The 21,000-nt window shown below is 45.5% G+C and overlaps 3 protein-coding genes across 3 annotated transcripts in view; 2 read left to right on the forward strand and 1 right to left on the reverse strand.

Annotated features, from left to right (window-relative positions):
- Window positions 1–86: 86 nt before the first annotated feature.
- Window positions 87–9,899, forward strand: LOC128872279 (protein yellow-like). Its single transcript, XM_054114789.1, has 6 exons — window positions 87–1,396; window positions 2,494–2,714; window positions 6,977–7,119; window positions 7,291–7,635; window positions 7,884–8,133; window positions 8,317–9,899. The coding sequence occupies exons 2-6, from the start codon at window positions 2,504–2,506 to the stop codon at window positions 9,255–9,257; spliced, it is 1,890 nt and encodes a 629-aa protein (XP_053970764.1). The 5' UTR covers window positions 87–1,396; window positions 2,494–2,503; the 3' UTR covers window positions 9,258–9,899.
- LOC128872275 (uncharacterized) lies at window positions 9,538–18,452 on the reverse strand. The gene is made up of 7 exons (XM_054114783.1): window positions 18,090–18,452; window positions 17,614–17,737; window positions 17,247–17,495; window positions 16,225–16,703; window positions 15,278–16,169; window positions 12,582–15,031; window positions 9,538–12,487 (listed from the first exon to the last, which is right to left on the reverse strand). The coding sequence occupies exons 1-7, from the start codon at window positions 18,162–18,164 to the stop codon at window positions 9,905–9,907; spliced, it is 6,852 nt and encodes a 2,283-aa protein (XP_053970758.1). The 5' UTR covers window positions 18,165–18,452; the 3' UTR covers window positions 9,538–9,904.
- Window positions 18,453–19,164: 712 nt separating this feature from the next.
- LOC128884946 (uncharacterized) overlaps window positions 19,165–21,000 on the forward strand; it is a 4,110-nt gene continuing 2,274 nt past the window's right edge. Inside the window, exon 1 of the mRNA XM_054138660.1 lies at window positions 19,165–19,419. The gene's annotated coding sequence lies outside the window, so the exon portion shown is untranslated. The remainder of the gene's footprint in view (window positions 19,420–21,000) is intronic.

Consider the following 21,000-nt stretch of genomic DNA (forward strand, 5'->3'; position numbering starts at 1 on the left):
ACTGTTCGTTTGAAAACGGCATTACGGACAAACACGAGATGGCCGCTGGCCATTGCTACTTCTGGTGGCACCTCCTGTCTTCGCTGCTAGAAGGACACCGCGCATCCCGGCGTTTCTCGCAAGTGTTCGGTCCACCTAGCATGCATATATAAACCATTCTCGACCGATTTTTAAACAACGGTCCTGCTAGGTGGTCTCACTGACGAGTCCACTAACTTCCTTTTCTCTTTTCTCTCTCGCTCCACCCTTCGCTCAATTTGAAAAGTCCAATCAGCAACGATGACCATTTACGTCGATCACGCGTTATCTCCATTTGAGTTTAAATCGATTGCGTAATTCTTGCGTCGATTGAACCGATCTTTTTCATCCCGCTCAAAAGCGCAGCTGATATTGCGACACCATTTTTGCACGGCCATAAGGGTCCTCGTTGTCCGAGAAATTAGATCGCGAATTTCGTAACGATCCCAGGCCGATTTTATGCAAACTAACGTAGGAGGTGCGTTACTGGGATACGTTTAGATTACAAGACGCGATATTACGAATCGCCTACTTTCGAGCAAACCGACAGCCATATAAAAGACAGACTCCACTGGACGACTCGGTTAGTACTTCTCTTTATAGTCGACAGCAGAGGTAACGAACGCTAAAAAAACACTGAGGTGTCCGGAAAAATCGATAGATGCTCGATGACTTCACCGATGGCGGAAGTCAACGAGATTTCTTTCACGTTATTGCGAGTGAAAACGTGCGATACTCGCGCGATGATGCGACGACAAATGTGTGTAAGGTGAATCGCTCGAAAGTTGTAGCTAAAAGTAATTTTAGCGCGGATATTCGCTTTGATATTCAAACTAACCGGCGTTGTTACTTTCTAAAATTATACTTTTCGCCCAGAATTTAGTACGAGAAAAGATAGGAAATTATTATGCAATATCGACGTTAATGTACGTATATAAAAATGTTGCACGAGGAATTAGGAAATTGGGTATAACACGTCAGCGAGTACAGAGAAAACGTTACGGACTGCTTTCTCGAGTTTGGCCGGATCGTTCAGACCGACAATCGATCGCCGAGTGTCAGTCGGCGAGATTAAGTAATCTCGGACGGTTCTGTGCATCGCCGGTCGAACGTGTTTTTCTCGAGAAAAGCGACGTTCTTGGCTAAACTTGGAAAATCGTCGGGGAGGGGGGAAAGTCGGGAGAACTGGAAGTGAAAAAAAGGTAGCTCGAAATTGACTCGTCTCTCGACGAATGACAGCGAACGCTTTATTTCGGGACCAGTGTCTTCTCGACGGTGACAATCCGCGTAACTTGCGTTACAAAAATGACGAAGTGTGCTTTTCCCGAATAGTAATCAGCGAGTTTGTGAATCGGATATAATCAGATTTTTGTACAAGGTAAGTTTCTATTTTAATTCTTTATTTAAACCGATGTTTGCCGAATCGTTATTTAGTCAATTTTGGTCTAACTAGTAGACAAAGTTGGAAATTTCATCCCACACGAAAGTGAGTTTCGAAAAGAAAACTTTTACTTTTCCTGATCGGTGAGTCACGACCTAATATCGCTAGAAAATACTGCGCGCAGTGCATTAGATGCACGGTCTCCGAGGCGTTCTAAATAGGAAGTGACTTCTCAGATCGTTAATACTCTCGATCTCCGGTGGAAAGCGATATTTATACTAAATTCGAACGGTCGCGCATCATTTGTCGAGCAAATCGTTGGAACCGGAAAAATACACTACATTTATTGCTAACGCGAGCCGTTTCTCTCGTTTCTCAGCCGGTTCGATGACCATGAGCTTGACTTTACCAACGCGTTGCCAAACATCTCCGTGTTTCGTTAGCGTCCAAGAACAAAAGCAAACTATTATTTTTATATCGATAGGGAATACAAACACGCATTAAAATATGGAAGTTGTGATTACGAATCATCATTTTTCATTTATGTAAGCTTCTTTCCATTGAAATGAAAAAGGGAAATCGCTAGAAATTCCGTTCCACTCTGCTACCTTTTGTTTTTACTACTTGGCGCGTTCGATGAATAATTACGATACCATTCGGTTGGGTATTAATTTCATATTAATTTTACTACGATACATGTTGGATGAAACGTAACGAGGATCTTCGGAAAACGATAACGGAACAGTAATTAAGTAGGGAGAGTTGAAGTCAGACTTGCAAAACTAACATTCTCATTGCAGTACAGCTCTCGATTAAAAAATTGCTTGTTCCATATTCGCGAAGCCATGCGTGTAAAATTGGATCGATCGAGTCGAAGCACAAAAAAGGCAAACGAAAGCGTGGCCCCATGTTTTATTCGCACAAAAACAAGTAAACGACACCGCAGACTCGCGGCCGTTGCGAAACTCCACCTTGAATGGAGTCGGCGGAAGACGATTATGTTGCGGACCATGTTTTTCTATCGCACTTTCTCGACGACCCAATTACGCGTTCTAATTGAGTCGCGTGGCTGAACTTCGTTACCGTTTCTGCAGAGATGCCACAATGAGGAAGAGCGGAAGAAGAACCTACCCGGAAACCGGAAAACACGGTTGGCCAAGGGACGCGTGGACGTCGATGAACCTGCCCGAACGACAGAACAGCTACGTCTACGTCTCACCGAGACGTTCTTTCGTTTACACTCTGGACACCCCGAATACTTTAACGTACGACCATAATTGCGTGCAGCAAAAAGTGCCCAGACAAGGGTCGCCGGGTAAGTTTAATTCGTTCGTCAACGGTATTAACATTGCCCCTTTCGTAATTAGTATCTGACGCTTGGTTCACTGGACCGCGAGCGTTTTGATCCATTTTTAATCACGACAAAGTTTCAGAGAGACTGTTTACACTTAGTTGATAACCAAAATCCTCTTTCACTTCGAGAATTGAACGAACATTTTTCATTCAACGTTCAGGAGCAACACGGCAATGCCGTCGGACACGACTGCGCGCCATTGTGAAATTAAAACGAGTTTCGAGGAAAAACAATGGGGCAGCGTGCAGCGGGTGTATCCTCGTAAAAATATGATTACGATGGCCGCTAAGGCCGCGGAGCAAATTGTTTTCCGGAAAAACGCACGCGCCATGGTTCGAACGTTCCGTGTTTCTTCTGTGTGACAAGAACTATCGCGATTTAGCGTTACGCAATGCAGTTTTCCCTGCTCTGAATCGACTCGAGCCTAGATTACGTCTATTCGAATAAGTTTACGGAAATACCTTTAAATTATTCGTAATATCGTATTCTATTTATTTTGTTACAAACAAAAATTTGAAACAAACGCTGTCTATATAATAGTAAGATTAAGATAAACCAATGCTTCGATGACCCAAAGAGGAGCCTCTGAACGGCTTCTTTTCAAAGCGTACATTAAAATAGAGAAGATTTTAACGCAAAGTAAAATTAATTCTATACGCTAAAGTCTAACTCGAATGGACATTCTACAAATATCGCTGCAATTTGTAACACGGTACAACAATTTGCTGGGTCCGAGCAACTCGAAAGAGAGAGCATCGATCGCGATGCAATCATTGCGCGCGCTTCGTAACAAGCGATCATTAAGCGAGTGTGAAATGCTTTTGCCACGAATGGAAGAGAATCTTCGCGGAATTTCAATCTCCTTCGCCTCTAATTTATCCGTGCCCCGTCTATCCCAATTTCTTTCCATCTACCATCTATTTTCCCGTTTTACTCTCTATCTACGTTAGATCGAAGAGGCCAAGCGTTCTCACGAGATTAATGCTGGCGTAACGATGCTCCGATGGATTCGCCCGAACGGATTCCCTGTTTTGCAACCTCGAGAAACGATTGCTTAAAACTCGCTCGAAATATCGAGCCATCGGCGCGAGTAGCGGATTCGGAGCAAAATATTGTGGGAAACGCTCACGCGACCAGAATAACGTTAATTAGACGGTTGCTTAATCCCCGGTGGTTGTTGGGTGTATGATTTACATGGTACGGCAACGCTGATTATCTCTTTAGGTTAATCGAGTCGTTCGCGTGGCCGGCGAGCATCATATTTTCACCTGTGTCTATATCATTAGCGTCATCTCGGCTGATCGCGTGTTGAATTTGCCGAAGGATCTCTTTCGTTTAGGTCATTTACGAGGGTAGCTAATCGACGCATTCTATCTTAATCCGTTGGAATTCAATGTTGCGTGAAAGTTTTTTTTTTTAGTATTACGAGCTTTACAGGGAGACTCGAAAGATTTGCTTCGTCATTGTTTATTTCATCGTATATAGTTGTCGCGTTGATTTTCTTGAATCTTTTGGAATGCAGGAATAAGAAATTCGTGGAGTTCTGATTGTCTTAATTTCTTTCATTTTTTATTTTAACTTACAATTTTATATTAGTCTTTTCATATCAGATACCAGCGGTATCTTGGAAAAAACTCTGCGTGGCATTCGGCTACGCTACGCACTGCTCCACCGTCCGATCCCGCATACATTTACAACAAGTTATCTAGTTCGTTATCTATCGTCCTCTTGGTCGCGATTTAAAGCGAACGATAAAAAATCTCGCGTGTCAGGATAATAGGCGGCTCCCTCTTCCTTGGTATCACGAGCACGAAACGGGGCTCCCATGAACCCGCCGCCAATGACCTATACCACAGCCTCGTAACACGGACGAGAGGGAAAATCTTCTCCGAGAGAAGGGATTCGCCATTCTCTCCTTTCGTAGTACACCTAGACACACTTATGACCCGGATAGTGAATATGGCAGTCGGGTAACATCCACGGGCTCATCTCGCGCGAACACCTTTACGTGGCCGTCGTCATTCGCGTGTTTGTCGCCACCAATTCCTGGACTTTGTGTCCTGGAAATTCTCGTTACCTCCGTACAGTGCGTGTCTTTTTTTTTTTTTTTCTCTCCTGCGTGAAAAGCCTCCGAGGGAGTCAGTGGGTCACCTCGAGGAACGGTTCGCTCGTCTTCGGAATCTTCCAGGTATTCGCGAACGGAAATCGAGTGTGAATTCGACATCGGGTCTGATAACAAATATTTTTCTTGCAATGTTCGCGAGTCGGTACGTTCCAAGTCGAATATATGGCAGGAATAAACTGTTGCAGAAAGTAACAGTAAGAAATGAATTTTTCATTAACGTTAGTTGGTTGATAAATTCGTTGCTACAAAGTTGTGCAATCGGCTCGAAAGGAGATCACGATTCGAAACCTGTTGCGAGCGCTATTATCAAATTCGACCGATTGGTCGTTTGAATTTAACACGTTCGCACCGGCGTGTACCACCGGTGGCTCACGCTCGCGTGTCTAACGGATGGCGCGTACCACCGTGCCGCCCCATGACGAGAGACACACAGTGGATTTTGATTAAACGAGTGCGGATTTTTATGCATTTATAAGAAATTTTAACGTAAAAAACTATAAAATGCGATAGTGTACATAAATATCGATAGTAAAGTTCGTATCATTATATTTGGAGAGTAAAATAAATTCTTATTTAGGTTCAATTATTGCAGGTGCATTTATACAAATTTTATTTTCCACGAAGATTTAGATCTACCGCATTTTCATACGTCATTAGCTCGAACCAATGATATAGTTTCGCACGAACTTCTCAGGCGAAAGTATTCACGTCGTTCGTCACCTTGAAAGCTATTAAACTGCAGATTCATCTTGGGATTGTAAATGCATTCGCTTTCGTTTTAACTTCACCGACTTCCTGAACGCTTCAGATACTATACAGCATTCATTACGCGTTATTACGGTTTCTCGTACGCAATTACACAACTTCGACGCGACTTACGCTCGGTGTAGCTTTCGACACGTAGCTTGTAGCTACGTCCAAGGTGCGTTTAATTCGCGTTTAATTCGCGTTTCAATTTTAAACGAAATTATGGAGCAAACGTTTCCATTTCCGTTTCACGTGTACCACTTGAACGTGGAATGTCGCGCGAGTCCCGTAGCAATTAAATCCTAAATTAAACTTCGAGTTCTATATTTCGTTCTCTCGCTACTTCGTTGAAAAGTCGATTAAATATAAATGAAAGGCAAACAAAGGTGCCCGAAGAAGCGCAGCTTATCTATTTAGAATGAGCGGTCGATCAGGATTTTGCGCCAGCGACGCGGTATTTAAACCGCAAACTCGAACGAGAAAGAGCGTGCTAGCGCGGAGGCGCATCGATAGGAAAGTAACGATAATTGTAAAGGCTTGTCACGATATCGCCAAGTATGGAACACTCTTACCATTCCCTGGTCTTGCATCGCTGACTCTCGTGGACTCGATTCCGTTAAAAACCACCGTTGCGAGTACTGTATCATCAATCGAACAAATTGATTACACCATGCGAATCCAACGAGTTAATCTCTTCAGAGCTACTGTACTTTACTTTACTGTACTTTACGTTAAATCCTTACTTGCAGTGTGCTGAATTAAACGATAAGTTTAATATTTTCAAATAAATATAGAGAGATTAATTAGTATAGAATTAATATAGAGAGATTTCTTTGATAGACACGAAAGGTAGAAATACTTATGGAACTGATGGTATATTAAGGCGAACGGTGGAGCAGTGCGTAGCGTAGCCGACTACCACGCAGAGAGCCCGGGTTCGAATCCCGGTCGACCATTTCCAGTTTTTTTCCTTCAGGTTTGGCTAATAAAAAGTATCCGAAAGCGCCTCTCTAATATAGCTTAAAGATACGAAGAAATCTGAAAAATTAAGATGATAAAGACCAAAGAATGTTATATGTAAAAAAGAAGAATTTCACGATAAGTGCAATATGGATAAAAAGAAAGAGTGACTCCATTATAAAAACTACCTGCATTCTTGAATATGCGCTCGATTATCGCTCAACGTTGCATAACGATTATCGAATTCGCGTACGCTCGAGGGAGAACTATCACGCGCGCCTACGCGGTCACGATAACCAGGTCGGCGTGAACTTCGTTGAGAAATCGGTCAACGAAGGTCGTCGTCGAGGCATTATTGCATACACGCATCGGAATCTCCTTTCTTTCTCAGGTATGGCGAACGTCGTGCCCTGGCTGCTGTCGATGTGCCTTCTCGGTGTTCAGGAGTTCGCGAGCCAGCCTGGAATCACCAATGCGCTTTCACGTGATCTTGAGGAAACGGGTCAGAGAGGTCTATCTTCAGGAATTCGTTCGGTACGAACGACTCTTCTCCCGTACGCTAATCTCTCGATAGTTTAGAGTAACTTCGGCGTAGCACAGTAGATTCTTGTTACGTTAATTCTGTTCTATCTTAAATAGCGATATCTTTACGCCACGAGCGTGTGTTCGTCGTCAAATGATCACTATACTTTTCAACTCCACCAGTCCTTACGAAATTACAAGACTTTGATATCGAGTCACGACGAGCTTCCTGGACACATAAACTGTCCAGGCCACATAGACACCCCTGCGACTGACGAAAATTCAGTGGATAGATTGCCCACGACTCCGGAGTACAACAACCACCTTTACGGCTCGACGCCAGACTCGAGCGATTACTTCGCTCGATCCTTCGAGAGGGTCAGAGCTCGCTCGAGGCCGTCCGGAGGGAACCTGAACCTATTTAAGACGGACTCCATTACGGTGAACCAGCTCGAGTCCCACGGGTTCAATTACGATTCGGGCCGAGGTCACGTAGAGGACGATTACGTTGGTCCTGCCATGGAACTCGTAAGTTTCACAAAGAAGGATGCTCAAAAATGGACACTTTTTGGACATGGTTGTCCTTAGCCTCTTCCCCAATGATTTTCCACGAAGGCACGTCGATGCATTTTTGATAACTTTCCCATCGTCAAACTTTTCCAAAAACGCCCTTTTCCAAACGTTCCCCTTTCTCTTCTTTGTTATATAAACGATCTCAACTATAAAAAAAATACTATAAAAAAAGAATTAGTCCAATGATTGCACCGACGCGATAGGTATACGCCTGGTCCACCGTCGATTTTACGTACGACAGCATCGAGGCACGGGATTCGGCCATCTACGACGGAGACTTCGTCGCCGAGAACAATCTGCCGCTTGGTCTCGACATCTGGAGAGACAAGGTTTTCATCACGCTCCCGAAATGGAAGAACGGTATCCCAGCGACGTTGGCCACTGTGCCGAAGCCCTCCAAGACGAAGAGCCCGAAGTTGAAGCCTTATCCCGACTGGGGATGGCATCGAACAGGTTGGTCCAGAGTTTTTGCATTCTCTTCCAAAACTGTCTCGAGTCGTTTCTCTTTCGTCGTCCTCTCGCGATACTTTCTCACGTTCTGTCACTTTCATCCACCGATCCCGATGTTTCACCGCGTGACCTTGATCTATCAGCGACCTTGATCTAGAGCAACTCAGAAGAACGTCTTCTTTCCAGACAATTGCGAAGGCCTAACGTCCGTCTTCAGGGTCGAAGTAGACGAGTGCGATCGTCTGTGGGTCCTGGACTCCGGGAAAGTGGACATAGCGAGCGGTGGCAAGAAAGTTTGTCCCCCAGCGATCTTCGTCTTCGACTTAACCACCGACAGCCTCGTCAGGAAGTACGTCCTCCCGGATGACCAAGTGAAAGAGGACTCCCTGTACACGAACATCGTGGTGGACATCAGGAACGAGGACTGCGAGTCAGCGATAGCCTACGCGTCGGACGTGTTCAGGTACGGACTGGTGGTGTACGATTTCCTCAAGGACTCCTCGTTCAGGGTCCAGCACCACTTCTTCTTCCCCGATCCTCTGGCGTCCAAGTACGAGCTCCACGGAGTGAAGTTCCAATGGACGGACGGGATCTTCGGGCTGGCGTTGAGCCCTGTGGACATCCACGACGACAGGACGTTGTTCTTCCATCCCATGTCCAGCTTCAGGGAGTTTGCCGTGTCCACGTCCGTCATCAGGGACAAGAGGACAGCGGAACAGAGCACGGACTACTTCATGCCGATCGGTAGACCAAGAGCCAAGGACTACGGGCACTCGTCCGGATCTGTCGTGGACAGAAACGGTGTCATGTTCTTCAACATGGTCACCCGGGACTCCGTCTGGTGCTGGGACACCAGGAAGGAGTACATCCCACAAAATCTCGGGGTGATAGGCACCAGCAACTTGTCGTTGGTGTTCCCGAACGACATCAAAGTCGATCACGATTACGAACAGAACGTCTGGATCATCTCGAACAGGCTGGCCATGTACCTTTACGAGAAGATCGACAACAGCAAGATCAATTACAGAGTGTTCAAGGCGAACGTGAAGGAGGCCGTCAAGGACACCGTCTGCGACCCTGGCTACCCCGTGCCTGGACCGGAGCACGGCTACGACGAGACTTGTTGAACGTCGTTTCGAACGAGAGCTTAGATTCGAGAAAAGACTCGCAAGGAGTACGTGGAAAGCGTCAGATATACAGTGGAACTCGTTAATCCGGGACCTGGTACTTAAACTCCATTCTCAAAATTTGTTACTCACGCTGAACCTTCGGTCTGTTTTATCATCATTTATTTCAATCCTTTGTGCGCGCAGCTGAGAAAATACCAAGACTTCATCGCTAAAGATCTCCGATTTCCTTTCGATGTAACTTACAACACGACTGACAAATGTAAACAAAACAAAAGTATAAAGGTGTAAAATATATTTTTTATTAGTTGTAACTTAAACAGTGTTCGTACATTTTCGAACCGATAAGAAAATTTACAATGCGACTAAATATTTCTTATGCGTTCTAAAACGCTACCGAAAAAAGGAACATGGAATAATTTTTATCAACATAAGGAACGAAATAAACTTTCAGTCTCTTCGCGAATAACAAATAAACGGTACAAACTGTAGATACAAATTCAAATTCGAACATCAAATGTAGTACATTCGTTGAAAACACCGTTCCAACGGAACTTGCTCTACAAAACGCTACAAAGAGAAAGAACGAAAAATAGAAAAATAACTCGAAAATACGAAACGTGAGCGGCGAAGTTTATCAGGCGCGTTCAAGCGTCTTCGTCGGATAGGTTCGAGGCGATCGAGAACTCCTCCATAGCGGAAACAAAATCAGCGAACGAGACCGAGTTCTGCGTCGTCTCGGAAAACGCTGTGTAAGCCGAATCGAAGCTGTCCATTTCTTCCAGAGTGGTCTCGAAACGTATAATGGAATTCGACGCGACGTTTTGACCGGTCTTTTCAGTTTCTTTAACGCTTTCAGCCGACTTCTCAGCTTCCTCGGCGTTCAGTCCAGGCGAAACACATTCCTCCTTGCCTAAGCCCTCGTCGTAAATCTTCTTAATTAATCGATACTTTTCAGAGAGTCCGACATCATCTTCGACTAGAGATTCCAACGAGCTGGATCGATCGACTTCCGTGAATCGAAACGTCGCGATTTCTCGTTCAGCTGACTGCAAGTCCGAGTGTTCTTTCTGTTCTTTCCGAGTGGTTTCCAAATCTATAGAAGAATCTGATTCTACAATTCCAGTAGACTTAGCTTCCACTCTTTCTTCGACGATCATTGTAGTTTGAGATATTACATCTGTCGCATCAGAGTCCTCTTCTCTATCTAGCCCCTCCTCGTTTAACCGATTTCCTCCAGGTGATCCAACTCGATCGTCTTCCATCGGATCGACCTCTTCGACTCGAGGCGTCGAAATTTCTCGGTCGGTCGACCGCAGGTCTATCAGCTCATCTTCTTCGAGCTCGATGATAGACAATCGAGTGTTCGTGGCGATCGCGCTGGATTCCTTGACGGTACTCGAGTCATTGTCGCTCGTTTGAACCTCGATTGGGAACAGACATCGCTGCTGACGATCTCGTTCGCGCGAGAGTACCACGGACCGAGCTTCTTCTCGCGTTTCTTCGACGCCTCGATTCGACGGTACCGTTTCCATCATTTCTGCGACGCGGTCCCTCATATTCAGCACGGTTCTCTCGACCTCTTCCCTCAACTCCTCCATAATACCTTCCATCCCAGTCAACGAAGCTTCCGAACATATTTTCTCGATGGTCGAGTTTAGAACCGATCGCAGATGTTCCTCGATCGCACCGGAAGTATCGACGTTCTCGAAGTCGCTGGTATCCGGATCCACACGGCTCTCCCGCCTGATCTTCTCGGCAAGCTCCGCTTTCTCCAGAAGCGTCGACGTCGACGTGGACACCGCGTGAACGTCGAACGGCTTCAGCATCGACGTCGCTCTGGAGATCCGCGACAGAGAGTAAATCTTCTGGAAGAAGTACCGAGTGTAGAAATATACCACCATTAACCAGAACGAGAAGAGAATTTGCAAAGACAGTTCGTCTTTCAACTCGGCGACGTCGTGCCCCGAGACGACCTCGTTCTCTTCTTCGACGGTGTCTTCGAGTCCTATCATGGCGAGGCCCTCTTCGATATCTTCGTCTTCGAGGAATTCTTCGCTCCTTCCCGTCGCTTTAGTTCTAACGATCTCTTCGGCTTCTTCGATTTCGATACCTTCTTCGACAATCTCTGGTTTGATACTCCCTTCGCTTTGCTTTTCTTTCATTCTATTTTCAGCTTCTCCGATTGTAGTAAAATATTCACCTTCTTTGATAGTGCATTCATCTAACATTATGTCAATATTCTGTTCGAGATCGTCAGGTATAATACTTGCTTCGTCGTTCTCTATGTTTTTCTCGATTCTTCCTACTCTATGTTTCAAAGTAATACCTTCTTCATCTCTAGAAGCCTCGTCAGTTCTTTCAAAGTCGGTTTCTCCCTCTTCAGTTTCTTTAATTTCAATACTCCTTTCGAGATCTTCAGGTGTAATACTTCCCAATCTACCTCTATCTTCCGAACTAGCCCCTTCTTCCTCTCTGGGAGTCTCACCAACCCTTTCAACGTCCTCTTCGCTCGACTCTTCTGCCCTTTTTATCTCGAAAGTCTCGTTCAAGCCTCCCCTCGGCGGAGCGCTACAAGTTTCCCTGCATTGCAAGCTATCCACGGGGAACTCCTCGATGGTCGAATCGGGTCTCGAATTAAGCGACACGTGCGTCAAGGTGTCGCTCTCAGACCTGAAATCGTCGAACGAGTCCTCGCTATCCGACAAATCTCGCCCGTCGTCATTAATATTCATTAGTCGCATGGATTCCATCATCGACAGCATAATTTCTTCCAAACTCTTCTCTTCTTTCTCTTTGCGTGTTTCTAAGGACTCTTCGTCTTCGTTCTTCTCCTCGTTCGCGTCTCCTCTTTCGCGCCTCTCCAGCACCTCTGTCAAACGCGAAAAGCTCATCCTAACAGGATCGACTCTCGAAACCAGCACTCGAGGACTACTGTTCCTGGTGTCCGCCATGCCAGGAATCAAGTCGGACATCTTGATCACGACAGGAAACCTGATATCCGTGCAGACGTTTTCCTCGATGATCCTCAGCATTTGCTCCCTTGAATATTCTTCTTCGTCTGCGACATCCTTCGACCGGGAGACCTGGTTTCGCGGGACTTGGACCTCGCCGGCGTCCAGAATTTCCCGAAGAAGCTCGAACTCCATGGTGGCGATCGCATCCAGGTCGAGTCCAGTGATATTCAAACCTCCGAGGACTTCCGTTATGGAGGACAGAACCTCGTTCATCTGTGTTGAAGGAATTACGTCAAAAATAACGAAAAATAAACGATTACATATTTCAAAGACTGTGGAAGAAGAACATAGAAATCTGTTAGCATACTTGAACAACCCGGCCACGACCAGCATCGTCCTCGACGTCCTCCGTCGCGGACCCGTCAGGCAGGATGTCGCCGCCGATGGTGACGATGCAGAGATCACGATTCGCGTCCTGGGACTCGCGAATGGCGGCCACGATGGCTTGCTCGAGTTGGTCTCCTTGCTCGAACAGCTCTTCGACGAAGACGTCCTCGTTCCTTGGTCGGTAAACGAGCTCGTCTACGGACGAGTCCAAGTGGCTGCCATGCAGAACGTCCTCCATGGTCACGGTGTCCGCGGGAAAGTCCAGAAGCGAGTCCATAGACTTGTACGAGAACGCGTTGTGAACCATTCTGGCGGTTCTGTCGTCGACGATGTCCATTTGCCGACTCCTCTTCCCCTGGGCGATCGGGTTGGTTAAAACGACGCCGTGCGGAAGGCGATTCACGTCGATGTTTCTGATGAAGTCTGTCAGGTCTGGAGATGTCCTATTCCAGCTTGCGTTTCGAGTCTCTGGTCTCTGGGGTTCGTCCTCGTAGGTTTCAGGGTGATTTCGCGTGTCTCCTTCAACGTCCACGGCTTCAAGTTCTTCGACAACCTGCTCCTCGGGTTCGTCGATCCGTGGTACAGCTCGCTCTTCGTCTTCGACGTTTGGACTCTCCTCCAGCACTGTCTGGATCTCCTCTCTGTGGTCAACCGTACTCGAAGAGCAGGAGGAGGCAAGGTCCTCGTTCGCGGATGGCTTCAGCATCAGTAACTCCGTGTGTTGCGGTCCGGGGATCGCGAACTCGACGTTCACGCGTTGCTGAGACTCGACAGTAGCAGGTATAGAACGAACCGTTTCGTCCCTCACGTCCTCTTTGGCAAGCGTCCTCTCCAGATCGCGGCCCTTTTGCGTCCCCTCCAGCCTCTTGCTGGAGCTCACCGAAAGGTTCTCCTCGACGACCAACTTCTTGGGCTTGCTGTACTTCGTGTACTGCTTTCTGCCGTCCGGCTCTGCCGACTTGCTCTTCTTGCTCTCTTGTTTCGCCTGGGTGACGTGCAGCCTGTCGAAGTTGTCCAGCAATCTGTCCGTGACTCTGTTGATCTTCGCCATCCTCGCGGAGCGATACCTCACGTTGGAAAAACTGCAGGGTCTAGCAGTGACCGAAGGCTGCCCGCCGTCCTCGGGCCACGAAGATGGATTGGTCTCGGTGGCGGTATCGATCAACAAATTTTCTTTGTTCGTGTAATCGTCGAACAACTTGCTGTTCTGTGCGCGAGGCTGACTCTCCGCGATCCTGCGGGAGGAAAGCTTCTTCTTCTCCAGTTCCTCCTTGTCCCTCAGCAGAGTGACCTCGTTGTAGGCCTTCAAGGCCCTCATCTCTCTGCTCTCCGTGTCATCCATCCCCGATTTCGATTTGGATGTCCTAGAACTGTTGGACGCCTTGCTCGTCGAACGTTTGTACTCGAACGACTCCGTCTTCTTGCCAGAAGGCATCTTCGATGACGCAACGACGTCGCGAGCCTCCTTTTTGAACTCCTTCGGGTAAACAGGAGGTTTTCTACGGTACACCATCGTTTCGATATCCGACTGGCGAGCCACCTGCGCCAACGGTACCGTCCCGAAGGTGTCGACCTTGGGTTTCGTCGAGGATTTTCGGTTCTCATCCCTCTTTCTGGTGTCGCCGTGTTTTGCCTCGAGTTTATTCATGGGGCACTCGCAAACGCTATTACTGGACGGAGATTTCGTTGGGTCGATCTTCTTCTTGGCGTCTTTAGGCCCTGGTTTCGCCATTTTGTGTCGCGCGAACGCGACGGGGGACTTTGGGCGATTGTTCGTGACCATAAAACGCGTGTCTGTTTTCCTTGCGCGGAGTTTTATACCGCACGGAGAGGTGCTTCTGCTTTGCTCGCTCAGATGTTTGCGTTTGAAGTACGCCCTTCTGCGTCTCTTTCCCTCCGAGAGACTAGATCTGGAGCTACTAGGCTGGAGCTCCTTGTCTGTTTGCGTGTGAACGTTGGAGGTCTTCGTCGAATCGACGAAATCGGATATCGGAACCTTCTTTGATTCTCGAGGTGGGTAGGCTACGGGAGGATCGTCCGCTTGGGCCTCGCGAGAGATCAAGGGGTCCAACTTCGAAGCACCTTCTAGCTTCTCGGAATCGTCGTTCAGGAGATGAATCGTACCCAAGTCCTGCAACAGTGGACCGATGTCCTGTTTCGAATACGAAGCCCTGTGCAACGTTTCGAGGTTGGTGTGATCGTCGAAGACGTTCCATTCCTTCTTCTCCAATTGTCGAAGAAGACTCTGAACTTCCGAATTGTTGGCGAAATCCTTCTCGTAGCAGCCATCGAAAACCATCATAGAGTCCTTGTAGAACCTCGGGATGTTCGTGTCTCCGAAGGAGTGTTCGGGTAAGTTCAGCTTTGAGTCGTTTTTGTTAGTCGACGGCGTGTCGGGGTGCAAGGTGGTCTTCTGCGTGGTGTCTACGCCTGCGTGAATAAATCATAGGTAATATTTAGGGTTAAACTTCACTTTGGGGCACCAAAAATTATGAACTCTTTTGTGTACCATTTAGTAGTTTTTGATGCAAGATTACGAAAATGCAGGTTAACTCGTTTCAAGTAGTAAACGGATACTTGAAAGACGCAAGATAATTCCCGTGATATTTTTCGCTTTATCGCGATATAGATATATTCGTACACGACGTAACTTTGATTAAACTTGAAGTAACCTACCCTTATCCGTAGGAGATTTGTGTACACCATCATCGTCAGCTTTGACTTCTGATACAGCCGTCCTCGATGTTTCCAGGTTCGTCGCGGATAAATCCTTCACGATCTCCGAAAGATCCTGTACATCGATCACCGCGTTACGATGATCAGAATAGGGTTCTAAGAGGTTTGGATCATCTTGAATCTGTTTTACTCTCTGGACGGACATCTCCTTCGCGAGTAGGTTCTCCAGATCGTCCACCTTGATACTTTTAAATAGCTCCAGGTTTTTCTGGAGCAAGGTGCTTGTTTCAGGGTAGCTGCTGCTCACCATGAAGTCTGTCTTCACATTGGTGACACTGCAGGTGTACACGTACGAATGATCGAATGCCTTTGGGCAATCCATGGAATTATCCTCAGAGTTCCCAGCTCCGCCAGGGATGTCTACGTTTTTCTTCGGCGTGGAAGTTCTTAATGTGGCGTCCTTGACCTCGCAACAAGCTATCTGATCGGTCGCTGTGCAATTGCAATTGAAGAGAGCTTGCAGCTTCATGGGACTGCAGCTTTCCTCCATGCTTCTTCTGGTCTGTCTCGTCGAACTCAGCCTCGAAGACTCTTTCCTCTTCTGGTAAGGCGTGCAAGTTTTGAGGTCCTTCGCGTAACAGGAGTACATCTTCATTTGCTTCGTTCTACTCGTGTTCAATGTCCCTGTTCCTTCTCTCTTTCTTCTCGACAGTGGTGGCTCCGATGTCGCCTTCGCTTCTGCGAGAACTTCGTTCTCGGATCTCCGCGAAGCTTCGGCTTCTGTAGCTTCGAACGGATTTGCTACTTCTGGGATTTCGATTTCTGGATTTTCAGTAGGCGGAAATAAAAGCTCCGGCTCGGCAGGGTGTTCGTTCGTGGATTCCACCTTGTCCTGGATGAAAAGAATATTTAATATTCGATAAGCCTGAAGTAAATATTACACCTACCAAATCTATATTCCTCTTTCCAACTTCAGCATCGGTGCTCGGTCGTTGGTATTCGTTGTTCGCGTTGAAGAGTCGCTCCAAGTCGTGGTTACTGTGCCCCATTAAGGGCACCAAGAATTCATCGTCCAATTCTGTCAACCTTCTACGCTCTGCTCTTTGTCTCACCCTGATACGTGCTTCCGTGATGTCGTGCTCGCTCAACCCGAGAAGCTTCATAGTTTTCTGGACCGGCGACAGAGCGGGGTCGTCGATGATATGGGAAATCGTGTCCTGCGTGTCGTACGATTCGAAGCTCTCGCAAGTCAACAAGGTGGTCAACGATCTGGTCCTGTACTTGGAGTCCTCGAGCTTCGCGTAGAGACGGCTGGTGAGCAAATTAGTGTCGCTACGCATGGATCTCTTCAGCTTCCGCAGCTTCTCGAGATGACGCAGTTGCAGGAACAGGCAGGAGTTTGTGTACCAGTTGTAACCAGCCAAAACTGGGGAGAATAGAATATGAAAAAAGAAATTACTTTTTATATTAGAATAACTAATTCAAATTTCGCGCACGTTCCAGAGTCAACCTAATCGCCATCTATCGGTGAATGTACCGAACTAATTGTCGGAGTGGGGTCAGCGCCTCTATCGGGAAAACGCTCTTGCTTGTTCTAGTTAGTTCCTGTTTTCACCGTTAGATGGCGGTATTTTCATGGCATTTACCGACGCCGGTAGGTAAATTACCATCATGTCGGTAAAAAAGAACAGTATAAATGGCGCCATCTAACGATGGCAGCTGGAACTAACCGAGGACAAATGTGAGCGTTTTCCCGATAGAGGCGCTGACCACACTCGGAAAATTAGTTCGGTACATTCACCAATAGATGGCCATTAGGTTGACTCTAGAACAGGCTGAATTAATTAATTCGAATTAGTTATGCGATCATTAAGAATAATTTCTTGTGATATTTTCCACAGGACTTCAATTTCTAAAAATGATCGAATTCCCAAGACTCGAGCGACGAGTAGTACTGAAGATAACTTACGCAGGGGCACAAGTTTCACGAAGATGAACTCGAGGAATATAACTATCGAGAACCTGGTGTCGTACCAGAGTAAAAGACCGATTACGATCACGATCACCTCGAGAACGACGTTCTTGAAGAAGCTCAAGATCAGCCAGGGTAGTAGTAATTTCGGTCGGCTCCATGTTACTATCGGATAAATGTTCGTCACGTACGTTAACGTGTAAACGTGGGCGATCACGATACGCGTTATAACGATCCATGACAAAACTGAAAACGAATTAGAAAAAAAAAAATGAAATCAACGTAAAGATTTTTCTTTCGGCTGACGATTAATTCAGCATCGTAGTCGTGAAACTGAATAACGTGGAAAATGGAAGGAACTCACCGGTTTTAATCGTGTCCTCGCCGATGACATCAATAATTATCGCACTTTGCGACAAAGATAAATTCCAAATTCTCTCGAGCTCGTTCGTCCATTTTAACGGACTCCAGTCCAGCGTGCTGTTTACCTTCGGGACAAACATTGTAATTAGCGCTTCTATCATTGGAAAAACAAATAATATCGATAGAATTACGACTCGGATGTGCATTCTTGTCTTTCGTCGTTCGAAATGACGTTTATTTATTCAAAAATTATTTCGCAAATCAAGTACAAGGGTAGAAGAAAATTTGAAACGAGTCGACCTCTTTGATAGAGAAAGGTTGGCAACCCTATCTGCGACGCGCTGGGAATTCCCTCGAACGAAATGTCGATCGAATTGAAGGTTATGGAAGGTTAGGAACGCAAAGGTCACGCGAAAACGTAAAAATCGAAGTAAAAGATGGAATTAAAAGGGGTTGTATTTCATTGGAGGTTCATACCAGGCCTAGAAGGTTCATTATCAACAGTTCGGTTCGAAAGGAGAGACCAAAGAAGTGTCCAAGGAAGCTAGGCATCAGGAACACGAAACTTTCGAAGGAGCCGGTAGACCAGCGAGTCGTCGCTTCCACCGAAGCCGATCATCGTCGACCCGGTCCGTCGATCGAAGAGTTCTCTATCACCGAAACCTCCGCTTCAAGGATCACTCAGAATTTTCACAAGGACGTTGCCTGTCCACCGACGCGTTAATTTGGACGCGTTCTTCGACCACGTTTTCCCGTGCCAAACGCTTCTAATAAAACAGTTGAATGCTGTTGAAGGCGGACGGTTGGAAACAAGCGATGTTAGGATGCGTTCAGGCTTCAACAACCGTTACGTATCACCTTTCGAGCCGAAAAATGCTGATATTTAATCATTTTTCGCGAAAGGAACAACGTAGATAGACAATAATAATAATAATAACAACAGATGTTTCTCTAAAATCAAAATTGAACTGCGATAGCATGTACAGAATATTCGGTGATGTTTCAAATTCATCGAAATCGATAAATTAGAACGATGAAGTCATTTCAAATCTAATCTTATGAAATTTGAAAAGAGACTTTGTACCAAAAATCAGCCATATTAAAATGACCTGACCTCATTTTTTTTTTGTAATTCAAAATACGCCCACTAGTCATTGTTCTAATGACCGATAGCCACCAGACGACGATTTTCGTGATCTTCCGGTGTTATACTTTCATAAAAAAAAAACGGTTATTTTCATTTCAAAACGACTCAGCAGAAGTTCGTGACCGACTGTTGGTCGTAAACTTGTCATTCGTTCATCCATTTATTACTATTGATTCAGAACTCCATTGTGGACGTTTCGTAGGCGTTTATATATCTCGTATCCTATCTCCATGATCTTCACGTTTCGTTACACGCAAGTGCACGTAAGCTTATCAGTGATGCGATAAGAGCCATCTAGCGGAGCGCTGTAGCGATTACTGATTAGCGCACGAACTGAATTCGGGCGGTTTCGGATAATAGAAAAGGAAGGCGAACATCGAGCTTCTTCCTATAGATATCGACCAATCTTGACACAGCAGCTGAAGTCGGAGACCTGGCGCTGAACAAAGATATGTTGTTGATACAGCACAGTCGGTGTCGGTACAGTGTCTGACCATTTAACGTTGCATCTGGGTCGCGGTTATCCTAAGCGTAATTTAATTCGTTTAGTAAGTTTAGTAATACATCGGTATACCATCGGCCCCGGGAATTCCCTCAGGTGAGAGCTGTTCATTCCCGAAGAGGGCCGTTGTTTTCATCCGTTCGTCGTTTGGCAAAAAAGTGAGTAAATCGAACGAATAACATGGGAGTGAAGTTGAAAATTTGACGCGATGACTGGCGTGAGAAAATATATCGAAACTTTTTCAATCTCGACGGAATTTATTCGATGCATCGTTTCCAAACAAATATCGAAAACTATTTCTTAACGAGAGTGAATAATCACGGAAGTGGAAGTGGTTTACACTGCGTGCCGGTTGATATAAAATTCAGTCGAATATAAATCTACAATTTTAAATTTGTGTATTCTGAGATACGTATTAAAGTAAGGGACCTTTTATATTTCGCCGCATCGTAATAACTGCTCGGTGAATTATTAAATAATATTTAAAGGTCGGAAAATAATTCCCGTGTCACGCGTTATTATTCTTCGAGAGAACCGTAGCCGGGTCATATCTATATTTACATTTTCCTTGTTGTTCGGCGAACCAGCTAATCCTGTTGGTGATTAGTGTCCGATTTCGCGTAATCTGTCATTGTGTGCAATTCGTTCCTTACAATTAGATAACCGTAGCGAATTCGGCACACAAATTCACGTGTCTCAACGCTATCGATTGCTCTTGACGACGAGTAACGCTATGGCGGACGCTACAATTCGAAAAAATATTTAAAATTGTTTAAATTACGATACTGCAACGAACAATAGAGGAATTATATGAAAGAAGAAAAAGCCTTAATTACTTATTTTATTGGCAGAAGTCTATAAAATAAAAAAAACTATAAATCCGTAGTTACATCATTTTGGAACACGTAATCCAACGTTCCAAGAATTTGCATGCGCAAGCGAGTCTTCCGTTTTCCTCGTCTGTCTCGTGCGTAGCGTACATAAATATTACATTTCACCTATTTACTGATAAATATTATTTGCAAAAGAGTTTTGTTATCGTACGATACGAAATGGAACGTCGAATTGACACTTCATCTCCTTTTCGCATTTATCCGAGCAGCTCAGTTTCAGGTTCTCCGCCAATATCGACCGTTCGAAATAATACGAGTATACGCGTTACCGCGTTAAAATTAGATTTTCGATAAATTGTGCGATATTTTCTCTCCTCTTCGTCCAGTAAACTTACTCAAACTATAAACGTCTCATTTTTATTGAACGATTCTGCGTGTCGTCGCATTCTAATCACGGATCGAATTAGACGATATGGATTTCTCAGAGATAGAATTCGTAGACCTGGACGTGCGTAGTTTAAGAATTTAAAGAACCGCGCGTAAATTACACGTGACCGTGTTTATCGAACCCGCTTCGCAGAAAATGTGCTTGCGAACACGCATCGTTTATTGTCTGATGACGTAACACGTATTTTCCTAGCGTGAAGAGAAAAATGCATACCGTCGTACCCGGATATTGTTTCATTAAAGCACACTTCACTTTCGTTGATACGATGATAAAGTTATTTTGCAACATATTAATAGTTGGCTCGATTTAAAGTTCGTATCGTATTATAAACAAAACGAAGTGAATGCTATTGTGTTCATAAAAAAAAAAAAAAAAAAAAAAAAAAAAAAAAAAAAAAACAATTTGAGAAAGTTTTTTAAAAAGTTTTAGTATATGACGAAAAATTTTAAGAGAAAAAT

This window comes from Hylaeus volcanicus, chromosome 2 (assembly GCF_026283585.1).
Source record: "Hylaeus volcanicus isolate JK05 chromosome 2, UHH_iyHylVolc1.0_haploid, whole genome shotgun sequence".
NCBI lineage: Eukaryota > Metazoa > Arthropoda > Insecta > Hymenoptera > Colletidae > Hylaeus > Hylaeus volcanicus.